Genomic DNA, 19,706 nt, shown 5'->3' with positions numbered 1-19,706 from the left:
TGAGTGATCTTTAAGATATGCCGATATTTTACCATCTCGGCTAAGTTTGTAACTTTCAGTGTCCATTCTTGAGTTGTAGGCAAGTCTTCCTTCTTCCAGTATTGCGCCACCAACTGTCTTGCTGCTGTTATTAGATGCAGAATCAAGTTAGTCTCTACCACTGTAAAGTCAGTACCTATACCTAGTAAGAATAGCTGAGGAGTAAACTTTATCCTTCTTTTAAAAAGGAAACAGTAGTATCTTAACTTATGGCTAATTGACCTTTTTTATGCTTATGTGTGTAAACTTTCAAATTCACCCATTGTTTGAAACTAATTGTTTCCCAGGGGAGTTTCTGGCCAATTTTAATTGCCTTTCTCCTAAATCAACTGCATTTTAAAATAATGTTTACCCACTCTAGGGAATAAAGGCAAAACGTTCACCGAAGATGCAATGTTATAAAAAGATGTGGAAACGAAAGACTCTAACTGCTCCTACCTGGAGATACAAAGACGTACGATTCATAGCAGTGTTCCAATATTTGAGGGAATGCCACAAAGAAGAGAATGTCTATCTATTTTCCAAAGTACCTTAAAGCAAGACAAGAAATAATGGATGGAAACTAATCAAGGAGAGAACCAACTTGGAACTAAGGAGCAATGTCCTGACAGCGAGAACACTTAACCAGTGGAACATCTTACCTCCAGAAGTGGTGGGTGCACCAACACTGTAAGTTTTAAAGAAGAGATTGGACAGGTGTTTGACTGACCTGGTATACCATTTCCTGCCTGAACAGGGGGTTGGACTAGATGTCCTCCAATGTCCCTTCCAACTCTATTATTCTGTTAATCCGACTCTGCCTAACTCTTCACTTCACATTCAGAGTTCATATCAAGCAGGAGTTCGTAAGATCTTCAAAAGAGAAATCCAAATACCTCTAGATGATGCATCTCACGATAATGGAATGCCTATTTTTTTCTCAAAAAACCTGCAATTATATTTGCTGGAGGTTTTCAATGAATTATACCAGATGAAGTTTAGAAACAGGAAGTCTGAGATCTTCCTCTCCATGCCCAATTTAGGATTCATCTCAGAGCAACTAAAAATACATTGTTGTCCATTAAGAGAGAATTGATCTGTTTTCCATGAAGTGCTCAGTGAATCTTCTGAACAGAAATAGAATTACAAGGCTACAGGTTAACAAGCAAATCATTCAAAAACTCCATCAGGATTTTCTACCTATTCTTCCAGGAACGATATTAGAAATATTGTCATTTCTATCAATTTCTGTCAATTTCACACCAGCAAACATAGCATTGGAGGGGAGGGGAGAAATGAATTAAATCACTCCTTCCCTGAGATTTTATTTATTGGTTGATTTATCAGATTATTAAATCTCAGAGGGAATTCTAGGCAGCGTATATCGCACAAAGTACAATGTCGGAATAAATCTGTGAAGTGACAAATGATGCCAAACAAAATATATGTGCAATACTATTTTCCAGGCTGTGTGATGACCGATGAGTCCTTGGGAATTTCAAAATAGTTAGTAAAAGGTATATGGCTAGTTAGTTGTGAAGTTGTGTCCGACCCATCGCAACCCCCATGGTCAATATTCCTCCAGGCCTTCCTGTCCTCTATCATCCTCTGGAGTCCACTTACGCTCACGCTTGCTGCTTCGGTGACTTCATCCAGCCACCTCATTCTCTGTTGTCCCCTTCTTCTTTTGCCCTCAATTAGGCTCTTCTTCAGGGAATCCTTCTTTCTCATTAGGTGGCCAAAGTATTTGAGTTTCATCTTCAGGATCTGGCCTTCTAAAGAGCAGTCAGGGTTGATCTCCTCTAGGACTGACCAGTTGGATCGCCTGGCAGTCCAAGGGACTCACGGGAGTCTATTAAGCAATTAGTAACTAACATATAGGCAAAATCTGATTTCTCTTACCCACATAAAAGAACATCCATCAATCCCAAATACTTCTGTTCTTTCTCAGGTTGATGAGTGAAGGAGAACATTCCCACTACTTTGCTTAATGGACTTTGCTTCTTCTCAAGAGGATATCCTGCAGGCTGGTCTCTCGCTGGTACTGCTTCTCAACCTGATGTTGATACTGCCTCTTTCAACAGCCCAATCTTTGGTTGTCTGCTAGTGGGAACAAACTCTCATTGTTCGTCATTCAGAGTGGAATGTAGTAGATTGAGGTGAGCAGTTATAAATGAGACAAAAACAATTAGGTGTATCCACTGGTGGAATGCTGCCAATTTAACAAAACCAGTTCGGTCAGCGTGCATGCACTACACTCAAAATGGAGCATTTAGAAGCTCAGCTGCTTACCTTCCAAGTCAGCAACGGTAAGTAAAACAGCTGGGAGGGAATCAACTGTGCCACATGATTGAAATGAGCTAGAAAGCAGGAAATAAAAGGGCAGGATAGACCAGGAGGAGATGGGCGTGGCCAGCTGATCATTAGAGCTACTGGTTCATCTGAACCGATCTGAACTGGCTGAAGAGCACCTCTGGGTGTATCCCATTTGCAGCTCAAACAGGATGAGTTATAGCTAATCAATGAATCAAAGAAAAGACATTCCCGCCAGATTACTAGCATTCCTAAAAAAATAACAGACTAATTCCCCCAACCTTACAATCTAAATACGGGTTAAATAACGAGTAGACAATGTTTTTAACATTACAATAGGTTTTCCTTTTCAGTTCTAATTCTTTTTTTTCCAAATCCTATAGAATTTTGGGATATAAGGAGTATTTCTCCCTCACTAGTCCTGGGTTGGTTCATAGGGATCTATTATCCTTCTCCATGCACTTGTAGGCTAGACTTTAGAAGTTTGAAGAAGAGATATCTTTTTTTTGCCAGATCTTACTTCTTTCTGGAACATAGTTAATTCTGGAAAAAGAATCCCAGATTTTCAGAGGGGGCCTTTCTCCCATTTATTAAGAGAACTCAAGAAGCCTTCAAATGGAGTTAATAGCAATCTCCGATTGTAATTTTGAGGGAAGAGAGCTAATAATATCTGGAACAAAATTACTGGGAAACAACTGAATAAGAGCTCTGCCAAAGATATCCAGAAGGTTTTTTTTAATCGATAAAGAAATTGTCTTATTGCTCAATGCTGTACTTCAATGGATATGAAAACTGAAAAATTAAACAGCGCTCCCTCCATTGTGCTGAGAAGCAGTGGTGTTATATAGATTTATGTGTGAAAGGAAGAGTTGAGTGATGGGCATGATCTTCTAAGAAAATAATTGCAAGATCTACAAAAATTTAAGTACACTGTCAATGCCCTGTTAGAAGTAGGAACTAACCGCCTTTGTTCAACAGGTTGGATGATTGACCAGAAAGATCCCACATGGAGTGTCCCAATCAAACAGCCCCCAATGAATTCATCCTCTCTGGGTTTCCATGTACAGAAGAATTAAAGCTGCCCTTGATTCTCTTCTTCTCCATCATTTTTGCACTCACCCTTTGTGGAAACTCTCTGATCATCTTGGCGGTGATCACCAACCTTCAACTGCACAAGCCCATGTACTGGTTCCTCTGTCATCTCTCTGTCCTGGACATGGCCTTCTCAGCCGTGGTGGTCCCCAAAGTGACAGCAGGAGTCATCCAGACGGAAAAGATCATTCCCTTCTCCGGGTGCATCTCACAGGTATTCTTCTTGAACTCAGTTGGGTGTACAGAATGTTTTCTTTACACCGTGATGGCTTATGACCGCTTCTTGGCCATTTGTAAGCCGCTCCACTACGGCAACCTCATGAGCTCGAAAGCCTGTCTCCTCCTCTCCTTGGGGACCATAATGGGAGGGATCCTCCACTCTGTCCTTTTGACCTCTCTTACCTTTCATTTGCCTTATGGAGAGAACAACTATATTGACTATATCTTCTGCGATATTCCGTCCATCCTGAAGTTGGCTTGCATTGAGATACGCTTTATTGAAATGGTGATTATCGTTGATATGGGCTTTGTGACAATCACCTGCTTCGTCCTCATCCTGTCCTCTTATGCTTACATCATCACAGCCATTTTGAAGATCAGTAGCAGCGAAGGACGACACAGGGCCTTCTCCACTTGCTCTGCCCATCTTACTGTGGTGGTCATATACTACCTGCCTTTGTTTTCTCGCTATTTGAGACCGGCGTCTCGGGACATCATGGAGAGTGTGGTATGTGTGTTCTACACCACCATCACTCCTCTGTTGAACCCCATCATATACACGCTTAGGAACAAAGAGATGAAAACGGCTCTGGTGAAACTCTGGGGTGGGAATCCTGAGTAGATTGCAACTGGTGTGTGTACCATATATATTTTCCTCAAGTTTACATGACCAGATATGAACTCTTATTTACTTTATTGTTCGGCTGTGCAAGGGAGAATAGGAAGAGGGATCAGAACTACAGTATCTATTAAATTTTTTTGTAGCTCAGCCACAATTGTTGGAGAGGATACATGTGAAAAGAATGGAATGGAATCAGGGGTGGGATTCAGACAGTTTGGACCGATTCGGACAAACCGGTAGTTCCGATAAGCATTCCCCCCCCCTCCGGTGCGTTCCTGTCCTATAGTTCCCTGTTTTTTAGCTCAGCTATTTAGCACAGCACTGTGGATTGCTGCACATCAGCTGTTTTACTGACAGGCACTGACATAGAAGGTAAGTTTTGAAGCTTAAAAAGGTGTTTTAATGCTGCATACGCACAAAACGAAGTGCACAATCACCAAACTGGTTGTTAAACCGGTTGCATCCCACCACTAATGGAATGAATTGGAGTGAAATGAGATGGGATGGGATAGGATAGGATAAGAAAGGGGATAGAATAGGATAGGATAGGATAGGATAGGATAGGATAGGATAGGATAGGATAGGATTGGATAGGGCAGAGAAGGGTAGGGCAGGGCAGGGCAGGGCAAGGCAAGGCAGGGCAGGGTAGGACAGAACAGAACAGAACAGAACAGAACAGAATAGTTGGAAGGGATCTTAGAGGTCTTTTAGTCCAGCCCCGTCCTCAGGCAGGAAACCCTATACCATTTCTTTATATAATTTAAAAACTTCTGTTTAGTATTTCTCTTGCATATCTGTGTGCATTTCTACTTTTTTAAAATGGTTTTCTCAATTAGCTGTATAGTAAAATATTTTAATTTTGGAATAAAATTTGCTCTCCTATTATTCTTTTATAGTTTATAAGGAAACTGTAACAGAGGATACTGTTAATGTTGGAAATATTACACATCATTCCTTTTCAATAAAAGCTGCAGATATATTCTTTTTTTGCATTTTTTATTTTTAAACATTAAAAAACAACATAAAAAATTCTCAACCATTACATACAGCATGTGATTTGATTACAAGTGTTTTTGCATCCATATTCTCAATTACATATACAATCACAGATTTTCCATCTAATATAACTAAATACCTCATTTTCATTGTACAACATATATTCAATTACGATTAATGTTTCTTTCTTTTCAATAAACCTAATTCCCTTATATTCTTGTCTGTCTGTTTAATAAAAATATACCTTTATATAATCACTTATCCCATTCTGAATATTTTTAGAATATAAAAAAATTTACCAACCAAGGTGGCGCAGTGTTAAATGCAGCACTGCAGGCTACTTCAGCTGACTGCAGTTCTGCAGTTCGGCTGTTCAAATCTCACTGGCTCAAGGTTGACTCAGCCTTCCATCCTTCCGAGGTGGGTAAAATGAGGACCCGGATTGTTGGGAGCAATATGCTGACTCTGTAAACTGCTTAGAGAGGGCTGAAAGCCCTATGAAGCGGTATATAAGTCTAACTGCTATTGCTATTGCTTTTGCTATATTTGTATATCACTATTTTCAATTATGTATAATCCCACCAATCATCTATCGAGTATGCTTTTGTTCATTATTGTCCTTGTGCATTATACATTCAAACAAAGCTGCCGATATATTCATAACGGAACAGCATTCTGTGTGTTTGATAGTTTTGTAAATTATGCCAATATTTTCCTGAGATTCCAAAATGTGTTCAAACACTGCCTATTTGCATTGTGCTTGGATTGTGCCATCTGAGGTCTCTGTTTATCTAACTTCCTAAGCTTTTGGGGGGGAAATGTATTATGATGACTTCCTGATGATCTTCATTTAAGAAACCACATCTTTGGACGTTGATTCTGGCTTTTGAGTCATCCAATGGATGGATGGATTCACCATTGATCTTACTTGGTCTGATTTCTAATGTTTCATCTGTGTGGTGGCGCAGTAGTTAGAATGTCATATTGCAGGCTAACTCTGCCCACAGTCTAGTGTTCGATCCCGATGGGCTCAAGGTTGACTCAGCCTTTCATCCTTCTGACCTCAGTAAAATGAAGATCCTGATTGTTGGAGGCAGTGTGTTGACTGGTTAAAGAGCTATATAAACCGGTAAAGCACTATGAAGTAGCATATAAGTCAAAGTGCTATTAATATGATCATTTCAGTATCTTCTACCTCATATAACCTTGGTGTTTAAACTACACTCCCCGATCTATGATAGTTTAGATGGAGGAATAAATGCATACTCATATAATATTGTGATTTTTTTTCCCTAATGAAAGTATATTGGATATTTTTGCAACAACTCCAGTACATTCACCCTCTTTGTTGTTTCAAAAGAATTGGCTAAATCTTGTCTGTAGATAATTGTAATTTGTAACATAAACATTCTATCAGGGTTCCAAGTAGCACCCCTAATGAATGAAGAACAATTAAACAGTGGAGCAGTTTGCCTCCAGAAGTTGTGAATGCCCCAACACTGCAAGTCTTTAAGAAGATGTTGGATAGCCATCTGTCTGAAATGGTATAGAGTTTCCTGCCTAGGCAGGGGGTTGGACTAGAAGACCTCCAAGGTCCCTTCCAACTCTGCTATTGTATTATTATTGTAAGACTCCGAGGCTTGAGTATCCTCAAAGTTCCATTTGATTAGAGATGTCATATTGGCACGTCTGGGAAAACCCAAATCTGAAATCTTCCAGGTTTTCCCCACTCAAGAGAAAGATCAAGACGCTGCCCAGCACCCACATGTCCATCACATGCTCCAATCAGACCCAGTTCCAACTGGAGATGCCTCCCAGTCACACCACTCCAGGTGCAGGGCAAGATGTCCTTGACTCTCCGAGAAAGGAATGTTGTTTAGACTATGTATCTCCCATACTCCATATAACCCCCGCTCCCATTTTCCCACAGCAGAAAATGTGGCAGGCCTAAAGGCCCAATGCAAAAGATGGCTTCCAGGCCTGACACATTCTTTTTATTAAGAAAATGAAAATCAGAGACCTATCATTGTCCTCAGGCTTAAGTTTGAAGCATTTGTTTCTAACAAAGTAAATAAAATAAAAGCTCCAATATTAAGAACTTTATATTGGTTTCTTGTATTTCACTCATGATGAGACACTGTGGTTTTTTTTTTATAAAACTCAGCATTGGAAATAATATGTAGAACATTAATGAGGAGTAGGATATTTGAAGAAAAGAAAATAGAAGCATTGAGTATATATTCTGGAAGGAATTTCCAGAATCCTGGAAGGATAAAAAAAATAAAAACAATCAGAGTTTTTGGAAGAATTGGGAAGCTCTTGACTTGATAATAGAATAGCAGAAATGGCAGGTTCATATTATCATATGTGGTGGACTTGCATAGAAACTAAAAGATATTGGACTAAAATCCACACTTGGTTGGAGAACATTATACACAAACACGCAGACTTTAAACCAGAGATCTTTTTATTGGGAATCATACCGGAAACATACAATAGAGAACTGAAATATTTGATTGTAAATGTGCTAGAATTGTATTTGCTAAAAATTGCAGAAATGAGAAAATACCAATGTAGGAGGAAGTTGTTCATAAAATAATGGAATGTGCTGAAATGAGTAAATTGATATTTGAAATTAGACAACAAGAAGATAAACAATTTTATAGGATATGGGATTTATTTTATTCGTGGTTAGATAAAAAAAATACGGAAATGAAAGCTACTAGAGAATGTGGTAAACATAAGAACAATGGAATGATTTGGAATATAACATAAAAATATTTTCACTACTGGAACTATCTGAGGTGATATACTGAATTGCTATGGTGTAAATGATCCCAATACTTAATATATCTTGTGGAAAATGAAGAATAATGGTGATAGTCAAATAAATGAGGTATAATAATAATAAATATTTTTGATTTGATAATATGTGATTATATATGAAATGTAAGTGATGACTATGGAAGGGAAGCACAGAAACCTTGTAACCAACCGGCACACTGTTTGCAATGGAAGATGGCTTTATGATTTTTGTTTTGTTTGTCTAAAAATAAAAACTTTAAATAAAAAAAAGAATAGCGGAGATGGAAGGGACCTTGGAGGTCTTCTAGTCCAACCCCCTGCTCAGGCAGGAAACTCTATATCAGTGGTGGCTAACCTTTTTGCCATCATGTGCCAAAAGTGGAGGGAGTGTGTGTTTGTGTGGGGGGTATAATAGCATAGTATAATTCTATGCGCCCTACCCCTGCAGGTGCACCAGGGGTAGGTTCCTGCCAGTTCTAAGCTTTTCTATAGAAGAGGTTCTACAAATCTACAGTGCCATCTAGAACCGGTTCCAGCTCCCTCCCCCCGCCTGTCCGCACATCATCAAGATGAAGAGCAAGAGGAGGAATTCTGGGAGTTGAAGTCCACAAATCTTAAAGCTGTCAAGTTTGAACACCCCTGGGTTTTTTTCTAAAGGGTTAGGGGTGCAAGGGTCTTGTAACTTGACAACTTTAAGACTTGCACACATGACTGGAGGAGGAATTCTGGGAGTTGAAGTCCACAAGTCTTAAAGTTTGAGCACCCCTGGGGTATTTTTCTAAAGGGTTAGGGGTGCAAAAGTCTTGTAACTTGACAGCTTTAAGACTTGTATGCTTCAAATGCCAAAGTTTCTGAGCCAACATTTTGGTTGCTAAGCAAGAGCATTGTTAAGTGGGTTTCACCACATTTTACAAGTTGGCCACACCCACCCAGTCACATGGCTGGCAAGCCACTCCCACAAAACAGGCCACACCTGCAGAAGAGGTTCTAAAAAAATTTGAAATCTACCACTGATGTGCTCCTTCCACTTTTGGCATGCAATGGCATGGTGGAGACATTTTTTTGCTCTCCCCAAGCTCCAGACCCTTTGTAGGAGCATGGATCAGCCCATTTGCTGATTTCCAGTCAGACCCGAAGGTCCGTTTTTTGCTCTCCTCAGGCTCCAGAGACTTTCTAGGAGCATGGAGAGTGCGAAAACTGCCTTTCCCACCCGTCCCCCAGAGGCCCACCGGAGGCTGAAAACAGCCTGTTTCCCAACTTCCAGTGGGCCCAGAATGCCCGAAAATCAACTGGCTGGTGCACAGATACATGCTGGAGTCCGAGCTTGTGTGCCCACCAATATTGCTCCACATGCCACCTGTGGCAGGAGTGCCATAGGTTCTCTATCCTGGCCCTATACCATTTCAGACAAATGGCTGTCCAATCTCTTCTTTAAAACTTCCAATGTTGGAGTATCCCCAATTTCTGGAGTCAAGTTGTTCTACTGGTTAATTGTTCTGGCAGAAAACGTCTGTTTAGTTCTAGGTTGGTTCTCCCCTTGATTACTTTCCATCCATCGCTTCTTGTTCTGCTTTCAGATGCCTTGGAGAATAGGTTGACTGCCTCTTATTTGGGGCAGCCCCTTAGATATTGGAACACTGCTGTGAGTCTTATATCTTCGTATCTCCAGACTGCTACCATCTCACCGCAATCCTTTTTTCAGTAGATTAAAGGTAAAGGTTCCCCTCACACATATGTGCTAGTCGTTCCCGACTCTAGGGGGCGGTGTTCATCTCCATTTCAAAGCCAAAGAGCCAATGGTGTCCATGGTCACGTGGCTGGCATGACTAAATGCCGAAGGTGCAAAGAACGTTATTACCTTCCCACCAAAGATGGTCCCTCTTTTTCTACTTGCATTTTTACTTGCTTTTGAATTGCTAGGTTGGCAAAAGCCGGGACAAGTAACAGGAGCTCACTCCATTACATGTCACTAGGGATTCAAATCGCTGAACTGCCGAACTTTCTGATCGATAAGCTCAGTGTCTTAGCCCCTGAGCCACCGCGTCTCAACTAAACTAGACATACCCAATTCCCGCAACCATTCTTCATATGTTTTAATCTCCCGCCTCCTAATCATCTTTGTTGCTCTTCTCTGCATTATAATGCAAATACAGAAATAAACAATTTCTGGCAAAAAAAAAAGGCTGGAAAAAATAATAAGAACAGAGAAGGTATTTGAAGCCTTTTATGGGGCCGAAATCTAGCAGAAACCGCTATTTCAAAGAAAAATTGCATAAAGTAGAGCAGCTAATGTTGAGGCACTTGGAGGTTTATCTATGTCCTGAAGATCACCAGAGTACTGCAAATAGTTCCTGTAGTCTGCAATTTTTCTGGAAATCCATTCATATGCCCACACTATTCAAAGGGCGTTCATCCCAAAGTGTAGAGCTAAAAGTCTAAACCAGTGATGGCAAACCTTTTCTGCCTCAGGTGTCAAAATCACGTGCGCTCGCGTGTCCACCCCCATAACTTAATGCCCCCCGTGCCCCCTTCCCATGTGCGCATGACACACACATCCCACTGCCCCGCGCATGCACGGACAGCTTTCTTGGAAACTGGAGAGGGCAAAAACGGTTCCACCACAAAACTGCGTTCGACTAAAGCGTGCTTGACGAAACCGCGTAGCTGACATCATCACAGGGCGACAACAGCCCGGAGACAGAAGCACGCTGTAAATGCTAAACCTAAAATTAGCCCCTAAACCTAAACCTAACCCCCCTAAACCTAATCCTAAACCTAACCCTAAACCTAACCCTTAATCTAACCCTAAACCTAACCCTAAACCTAACCCTTAACCTAACCCTAAACCTAACCCTAACCCTTAACCTAACCCTAAAGCTAACCCTAAAGCTAACCCTTACCTTAACTTGAATCGGCTTGCTTTCAAAGCGCTATTTAAAGCGCCCTTCTTTTTCCGCGTTCGCTGTTGTCGCCCTGTTGATGACGTCAGCGACGCGGTTTAATCGGGCGCGCTTTAGTCGAGCGTGGTTTTGTTGTGCCACGGGCAAAAACAGCCTCCCCTCCCCTCCCCCAGAGTCCCTCCGGAGGCCGGAAATGGTGGGCCTGGTAGGCCTCCAGAGGTCAAAAAATGGTCCAATGTGCAAACTGGAAGTCCGTTCCTGAACTTCCGGTTTGCGCGTTGGGTTGTTTTTCACCTTCTGGAGACTTCAGGAAAGCCTCTGGAGGGCGAAAAACAGCCAAGAATGAAGGCCGAAATCAGCCAGCCAGCATGCGCATGTGCGCTGGAGTTAACAGGGCAACGCCATAGGTTCGCCATCATGGGTCTAAACCGAAGCATGCATTAGGGTATGAATGGATTTCCAGAAAAAAATTGCAGGCTACAGGAATCATTTGCACCACTCAGGTGACCCTGAGGACACAGGTAAACCTCCCGGTGGCCTCAATGGCTCTCTAAAAGGATGCAAATGACCAGCTGTTCTGCAAGAAATAAAATATTTCCCCCACCATCTGGTCAGAACTAAGGAAGCTTCTTGAATGAGAAGTGAAACATCTTCAAAGAAAAAACAAGAGAGTCCTGTTGCCTCCTGAAAAAGCACCTTTGCAATGACCATGACCTGGATGACTATGATCTCCATAGACTGTTGATTTTAGGGTTTTTATATTGGCTTTGTAAGCCATCCAGAGTCACTTTTATCATGGCTTTGTAAGCCATCCAGAGTCACTTTGGATTGTTAGATGGAAAGCGTATGAATTTAATAATAAATAATCTCAGGTATACTGAGGTATCTTTGATTCTTGTTTCTTGCCTAATCCATCACATTGATTATTCTGAGACCAAACTTTGGGTGCAACCAACTATTCCTCGGTGGTTTTCTGATTACGTTAATTGCCTTTCCTTAAATAAACACTGAAGTTTAAACACCCAGAGGAATTTGACGGAAGCAATAATGGTGTACATTCAGGCAATGAAGGCTGAGAAGATGTGAGAGTTGCAGAAGCTTCATAAGCATAGAGAGATGACGATCAAGAACTGAAGAATTGAAAAAGTCATCCTTGGTGCACCTCCATTCTTCTGTCTCCAAGTTCTCAAGCTATAGCAATCTTCTTTCTTTCTTTTTTTTAATCTGTAAAGATGATACCATGCTAATAACGAGACTGTGTCTTAGGAAGCATCTAAACATGCCAGCTTGGGGAAAAAGCAACATAATAATGCAGCTGAGGAGAAGCATCTCAGATGCTTGGGAAGTTCTCGGTGTAGTCCTAGTCTCAGACAGTTTTTACTTTACAAGAACAAATAGTCTCTCTAATTTTTTCACACTAAAGTACCTTCTTCCATAACAAATTAAAAGTAGTCTCACTTTGAAAAGAAATCTTGAGACTCAGCTCTCACATCAAACTCAAGTCCAAGTAAAAGTAATGTAGTTTTCATTGCCATCACATAAATCATTGAAAGATCTACTATGAGGGAAATCTTCTAAGTCTTCTACACACATAAGGAAAGTTTCTGCTAGTGACTTCGTGCTTAGGTGACCCATCAATAACTTCCAATCTTCTTCCAAGCAACAAAAGGAGAAATTGTATAACAAGCTTGTAGGATTTTTTTTGGTACTGCATAGTCTTCAATTATCTTCAGTAGATCAATCCAGCTTTCTCTCCAGGAGGAAATCTAAAGCCTGCAATCTTCTCTGTGTCCTCGATCTGGGTGAAATCTAATTAGGAACAATTGAAATTATTTTGCTGTCATGAATCTACTTCTGAACAGAATCAAACTAAAGCAACATAGAGTTAGTGAGTATTGTTTTGGCTAATATTGTCCTATAAAGCATTTAAGTATTTCCAAAATCCTTTGAGGTGCATTTTACAATTTTTACCAAGGAATATCATTAAAGTCAGCTGTCATTTCTCTTGTAGAAAAATGTATCTGTGTGCATTGCCTAGAAGGACTGGAAATTGGATTGGGTAGTTTCTTCTTCAGTGTGTTTATGGTTTTTGCAGGGTCAGATTTTCTAGAAACCTTGTTCCTCCAATCAAAGAGATTAATAGGAAGAAGGCATGCCAATTCATGATGGATGTCTGTGAAATGGGATTTTATGAGCTCCAAAATACAATTGCATATGAGAAAACCTTCTTTACTGAATAACATTCTTCCTTCATGAAGGTGAAAGATAGCAATGGAGCATTGGTGGGTTCCGGATCCCGTTCCAAGGAGCCTGGCTTCATCCACATGGACATGTGCAGTGCGCAAACACATGTGTCTTGCTGTCCAGTGACGCCTCTGTGAGCCTCCGCGACACTCCAGCTGCTTGGCAGAGCATTGCGCAGGCGCTGTATGTGCCGTGCGCATGCGCGGAAGTGCTGAAGACTTTAAAGACCAGTAAGGAGCGCAGGTGGGTGGGTGGGCCCCCTGGAACACTGTATCAGAGCGGTAGCCAGTGCTCCAGGCAGGCTCCGGTATGCCCGTAGAGGGGCATACCGCCTGCAACCCACCACTGCAATGGTGATTCCACATCTCTACAAGTTTCAATAATAAAAGAGTGAAATGTTTCATTCAAAAAGATGCTTTTTGAATGAAGCATGAATGAATGGAATGAATTCATGTTCAGTTTTATAAGTCAGGCAGTCGAAGCATAGCCAGCTGAAAAAAATAGATTTAAAAAGAGTTTCTATCCTTGGGCTGTCAGACTCTTAAACACAACCACAATTATTTCACATACGTGGAAACTTATGACTACTTTTTCTTTCTTTTTTTCCTAATTATTTGCATAGGGATTATTCTTTATGCTATTTATGTTGTTTGTAATTTTGTCATGGATTACACCAGTGAGGCTAAAACCAATTTTGTTATATACATGATGTACAATGACAATAAGGGCTATACTATCCTATAAAAGTAGGGGACGCAGTGGCTCAGTGGCTAAGACGCTGAGCTTGTTGATCAGAAAGGTCGGCAGTTCGGTGGTTCACATCCCTAGTTCTGTGTAATGGAGTGAGCTCCCGTTACTTGTCCCAGCTTCTGCCAACCTAGCAGTTGTAAAGCATGTAAAAAATGCAAGTAGAAAACTAGGGACCACTTTTGTTGGGGAGGTAACAGCGCTCGGTGCTCCTTAAGCATTTAATCATGCTGACCACATGACCATGGAGACATCTTCGGACAGTGCTGGCTCTTCGGCTTTGAAACTGAGATGAGCACCGCCCCCTAGAGTTGGGAACAACTAGCACATATGTGCGAGGGGACCATTACCTTATAAAAGCATATAAGTACTATAAAAGTACTTACAGGTTTTAGAGAAAAGAGAGACATTGAAAATCTATTTGCACGCCTCATGGTATTAAATCATTGATTTAATGCATTGATCAATAGAGTTTCAAAAGTGATTTCTTTTCAAAAGCAATGCATATCCTTATTGGGTTGGGTTGGATTCATATCTCATATGTGGAAGGTAAATATTAAAAAGAGTCCTCTTTTTCTTAGCCAGATACTATTCCTTTCAGAAACATCATTAACATCATTAATAAGTGTCTCAGACTTCAAATATCTGATTACATCATAGAACATCTCATCTGCTCCACAGTTTAGGTGATTAAAAGAAAAGATACAACATGGAGTGCCCAAATCAAACAGCTCCAAATGAGTTTATCCTCTCTGGGCTTCCATACCCACAAGAGTTCAAGCTGCCCTTGCTTCTCTTCTTCTCAGTCATGTTCATCCTGACTCTTTCTGGAAATTCTCTCATCATCGGGGTGGTGATTTCTGACCTTCAGTTGCATAAGCCCATGTATTGGTTCCTCTGTCATCTCTCCCTCTTAGACATGGCCTTCTCCTCTGTGGTGGTCCCCAAAGTCATTGCAGGGTTCATTCCTGGAGGAAAAGTCATTTCTTTCATGGGGTGTGTCACTCAACTGTACTTTTTTCATTTCCTGGGATGTGCAGAAAGTCTTCTCTACACCTTGATGGCTTACGACCGCTTCCTGGCCATCTGCAAACCACTCCACTATGGAAACATCATGAACTGGAAAGTGTGCCTCCTCCTTTGTTTGGGTACCGTAATTGGAGGTGGCCTCAATTCCACCTTTCAGACTTTTCTTACCTTCCACCTGCCTTACGGACAGCGACACTACATTGACTATGTCTTCTGTGACATCCCTGCCTTGCTGAAGCTGGCTTGTGTTGATACAAAACTCAATGAGTTGATGAGCTTCATTGACATTGGCCTTGTGGCAATGACTTGCTTTCTGATTATTTTAGCTTCCTACGTCTACATCATCCTGGCTCTTTTGAAGATAAGTAGTAAGGAAGGACGGAACAAAGCTTTCTCAACTTGCACTGCCCATCTTATTGTGGTGGGCATCTATTACCTGCCTGTGATATATCATTATCTGAGACCAGCTTCTCAGGGCTCCATGGATGGGGCGGTGAGTGTCTTCTACACCACAGTAACCCCTTTTTTGAATCCACTGATATATACACTGAGGAACAAGGAGATGAAGACAGCCCTGGCAAAATTGTGGCGTAAAAATTCAGAGTAGCAGTGACAAGTTGACAAACAATGTTTATTTAATTTTATATTATCAGAAGTCATCTGATAATGGGCACAAAGAAGAGTGAACACAACCCCCTAGAATTGTGGTAGCAGTGAATACCTTCAGTCTGTCCTCCTCACAGGTTGTGTCAATCACAGATCTGGGCTTGATTCTCTGCTCCAGAGAAAGTTTGCCTGTCTAATCATACAGATATTGTGAATACCATTTCCAATGGTGTTGTTTTTAATTAATGTGAATTACTATTTCTCCATTAAAACTGAATTCCTACCATGTTTCCCTGAAATTACGACCTACTCAGAAAGTAAGCCCTAGTTCGATTTTTACACGTGTACCAGTGGTGGGTTACTACTGGTTTGTGGTGAGTCGCTATTGGACATCTGAATTAGAAAATAAAAATGAACAGGAATTAAAAAAAACATTAATGAATCAATAAAAGTAGTGATAACTCTCATATGAGGACCCGGATTGTTGTTGGGGGCAATATGCTGACTCTGTAAACCGCTTAGAGAGGCCTGAAAGGCCTATGAAGCGGTATATAAGTCTACTGTTATTGCTATTATTGCTATATTTAATGCATTCATTTAATTTGTTAAATTTATTTGCTGACTGCAAATAAATGAAGAGCCGATGTGGCGCAGTGGTTAGGGTGCAGTACTGCAGGCCACTTCAGCTGACTGTTATCTGCAGTTCAGCGGTTCTAATCTCACCGGCTCAGGGTTGACTCAGCCTTCCATCCTTCCGAGGTGGGTGAAATGAGGACCCAGACTGTGGGGGCAATATGCTGACTCTGTAAACCGCTTAGAGAGGGCTGAAAGCCCTATGAAGTGGTATATAAGTCTAGCTGCTATTGCTATTGCCTCACCATAGGCTGATCTAGGACAGAAGTCCCCAACCTTTTGGGCACCATGGACTGGTTCTTTGGGGAGAGATCTTTCCACAGACCGGAAGGATTATGATTTCACACACTGGCGGCATCCCACTGACAAGACTTCATTTGTTTGCGTAGCCCATTTTCTGGGATGCCACGGCCCTTGAGCATCCATTGACCAGGATTGGGGACCTCTTCTCTAGGGGACTTAGAACAATAAAAAGGAAGAAATGAAAAGACTGTGAACATAAGTAAGATAATAGAAGTGTGATGGTGAACCTATGGCATGGATGCCGGAAGTGGCCTGTAGAGCCATCTCTCCAGGAATGCAAGCCATCGTCCGTTAGTCTTCCGGGTTCTGGCGCTCCGGCCAGCTGGTCTTCACACCTGCGGGAGCACTAAAAACCAAAAGAGCAGCCAGCTGATGCACATGCATGCACTGGAAAGATGATCTTCTAGTTTCTGGTGCGTGCATGCGCAAGAGCTGGCTGATCTTCACGGGCGTATATGCACCAGAAACCAGAAGACCATGCGGCAGGTGTGCATGCACATGCCAGAAACTGGACATCATCTTTCCGATGCGCACATGTGCGGCGGGAAGCTGCTCGTCTGGTTTCTGGGCGCTCGCACGCACGCACATGCACACACGCATGCTCCTGTTTTCATTCTTGGTGCCAAAAAGTTTTCCTAACACTGTAACAGAGCAATAAAATAAATAATAAAAATGGACACAACAAGAAATACATCTATATGATTATGGGGGAGGGATGGACCAGTAGAGAGCAGAGAATAAGTGGGGGGAGGTGGAGTTTGCCATCAATCCAGAGCAGGGGTGGGTTCCTGCCAGTTCTAAGCTCTTCTATAGAAAAGGTTCCACAAATCTACAGTGCTGTTTAGAACCGGTTCCAGCTCCCTCACCCCGCCCGTCTGCACATCATCAAGATGAAGAGCAAGAGGAGGAATTCTGGGTGTTGAAGTCCACAAGTTTTAAAGCTGTCAAGTTTGAACACCCCTGGGGTTTTTCTTCTTCTAAAGGGTTAGGGGTGCAAGGGTCTTGTAACTTGACAGCTTTAAGACTTGCATGCTTCATTGCCAAAGTTCCTGAGCCAACATGACTGGAGGAGGAATTCTGGGAGTTGAAGTCCACAAGTTTTAAAGCTGTCAAGTTTGAACACCCCTGGGGTTTTTTTCCCTAAAGGGTTAGGTGTGCAAGGGTCTTCTAACTTGACAGCTTTAAGACTTGTGTGCTTCAATGCCAGAGCTCCTGAGCCAACATGACTGGAGGAGGAATTCTGGGAGTTGAAGTCCACAAGTTTTAAAGCTGTCAAGTTGGAACACCCCTGATTTTTTTTCTAAAGGGTTAGGGGTGCAAAGGTCTTGTAACTTGAACGCTTTAAGACTTGCGTGGCTCAAATGCCAGAGTTTCTGAGCTGATATTTTGGTTGCTAAGCAAGAGCGTTGTTAAGTGAGTTTCACCACATTTTACAAGTTGGCCATGCCCACCCAGTCACATGGCTGACAAGCCATCCCACAAAGCAAGCCACAACTACAGAGAGGTTCTAAAAAAATTTGAAACTCACCACTGATCCAGAGACACCTCCAATAATATAAATGAGTTCTCAGCACCTCCCTTTCCCTACTACACAGAGAGGTAGGTAGCTAACTAGTGAGTTACAGAAAGCAAATACTGGGCTTTCCAAAACTGTAGAAAACCTACTACAGTTTATCCTCCCTAGATCATGGTGTCAAACTCAAGGCATCACGTTGCTGTTACGTGATGTATCACCATGGGTTTTTTCACTTCATGGAGCTGGGGCGGGTGTGTCCTGTACCTGACGCATCTGACGGGTGAGCCGCCAACTTGACACCTGTGCTCAAGATCCAGTGGTGGGTTGCAGGAGGTACGCCCCAATACAGGCATACCGGTGCCTGCCCGGAGCACTGAGTACCCACCCGCCTGCCTGCCATCCTTACCTGTCTTTAAACTCTTCTGCGCTTCTGCGCACATGCATGGCGTGTACAGCGAATGAACGACGCTCCGCGGAGCAGCTGGAGAATCGTGGAGTCTTGTGGAGGTGTCACTGGAGATAGGATGCCTGCGCGCACTGCGCACATTCATATGGAGGATGCTGGGCCCTGTTGCAGCCGTACCGGTTGCAACGGGATCCGGAACTCACCATTGCCGAGATCCTTCCGCATTCAGGGGCAAGGGCTGTCATCAAAAACTGACTCTGCAGCATAAGGGTATCAAACTCAAGGCCCGGGGGCCAGATCCGGCCTGCAGGGTACTTCGATCTGGCCCATGTGGCTGCCCTGGAAACAGCAAAGGACTGGCCCACTGCGACTCTGCCAGTGAAAACAAAGCTCGGGAGGGCTGCGTGGGGTCCTCCCGAGCATCGTTTTCAGTGGCAGAGGGCTGCAGGATCCCATCACAGCTGAAAATGGAGCTTGAGAGTCTGTTTTCACTGGCTGAGTGCTCGGGCCACCAAAAGCACTCCCAATACGAGTAATGTCCAGCTGGCCATGGCCACCCTCCTTCCCCCAAGGTCAAACACAGCCCTGATGTGTCCCTCAATGAAACTGAGTTTGACACTCCTGCTGTAGAATATCAACCATCCAAGCCAAGAACTCAGTGTAAAGTAAATATCAAACCAAGGATGGAAATGTGTGCCGTATTGTAGGAACTTAAAACCCACCCGTCTCCTAGAAGAATGAAATATCCTAGGAAATATTGAAAGGGCAGAAAATTATATTTCCCTGGATGTGAAAACGGAGAAACATGTTTTAAAGACAAAGTAGCCCCCTGCAGCTTCCTGTCCCCACCCGCTTTGTCAATGGGCCATTAAAATGCCCAAGCCAGTCTATTCTACATAATAAAGAGTTCTCCTTTTCAGCTCCAGGGTGATGGGATTAAGGCATGATAGCATTAGTCCTTTACCCAACTCACCACATGGCATCTGAGAATTCAATCAAACTTGGAATTCGAAACACAGCCTAGAGAGTTGCCCCTGCATGGCACCATGGGAGTCTGACAATCAATCAGAATACATTTCTTACACAGGAACAGGAAACAGAGAGGTGGGGCTGAACAGATTATAAAAAGCCCAGCAAGCCCCTTCCTCGCACTCTCTCCTCTGCTCTCTTCTTCTTCACCTAACATTGAAGCAAGTGATCCCCCTTTTCTGTTCAGGAGCTGAAGCCATGGGGTCCTGTCCTTCCAAGCAGCCTCCA

General features: G+C 42.4%; 2 protein-coding genes across 2 annotated transcripts; both read left to right on the top strand.

The window, feature by feature from the left end:
• Positions 1 to 3,337: 3,337 nt before the first annotated feature.
• Positions 3,338 to 6,647, top strand: LOC116521867 (olfactory receptor 10G6-like). The gene is made up of 2 exons (XM_032236516.1): positions 3,338 to 4,247; positions 6,592 to 6,647. Exons 1-2 carry the CDS (start codon positions 3,338 to 3,340, stop codon positions 6,645 to 6,647), a joined length of 966 nt encoding a protein of 321 aa, XP_032092407.1.
• An 8,018-nt stretch (positions 6,648 to 14,665) lies between these two features.
• Positions 14,666 to 15,592, top strand: LOC116521866 (olfactory receptor 10G6-like). The gene has a single exon (XM_032236515.1). The coding sequence runs from the start codon at positions 14,666 to 14,668 to the stop codon at positions 15,590 to 15,592; it is 927 nt and encodes a 308-aa protein (XP_032092406.1).
• The last annotated feature ends 4,114 nt before the right edge of the window (positions 15,593 to 19,706 follow it).

Source organism: Thamnophis elegans, chromosome Z, assembly GCF_009769535.1.
Source record: "Thamnophis elegans isolate rThaEle1 chromosome Z, rThaEle1.pri, whole genome shotgun sequence".
NCBI classification, from domain to species: Eukaryota; Metazoa; Chordata; class Lepidosauria; order Squamata; family Colubridae; genus Thamnophis; species Thamnophis elegans.
The sequence above is the reverse complement of the archived record's forward strand: the minus strand, read 5'-3'. Positions and strand labels throughout refer to the sequence as shown.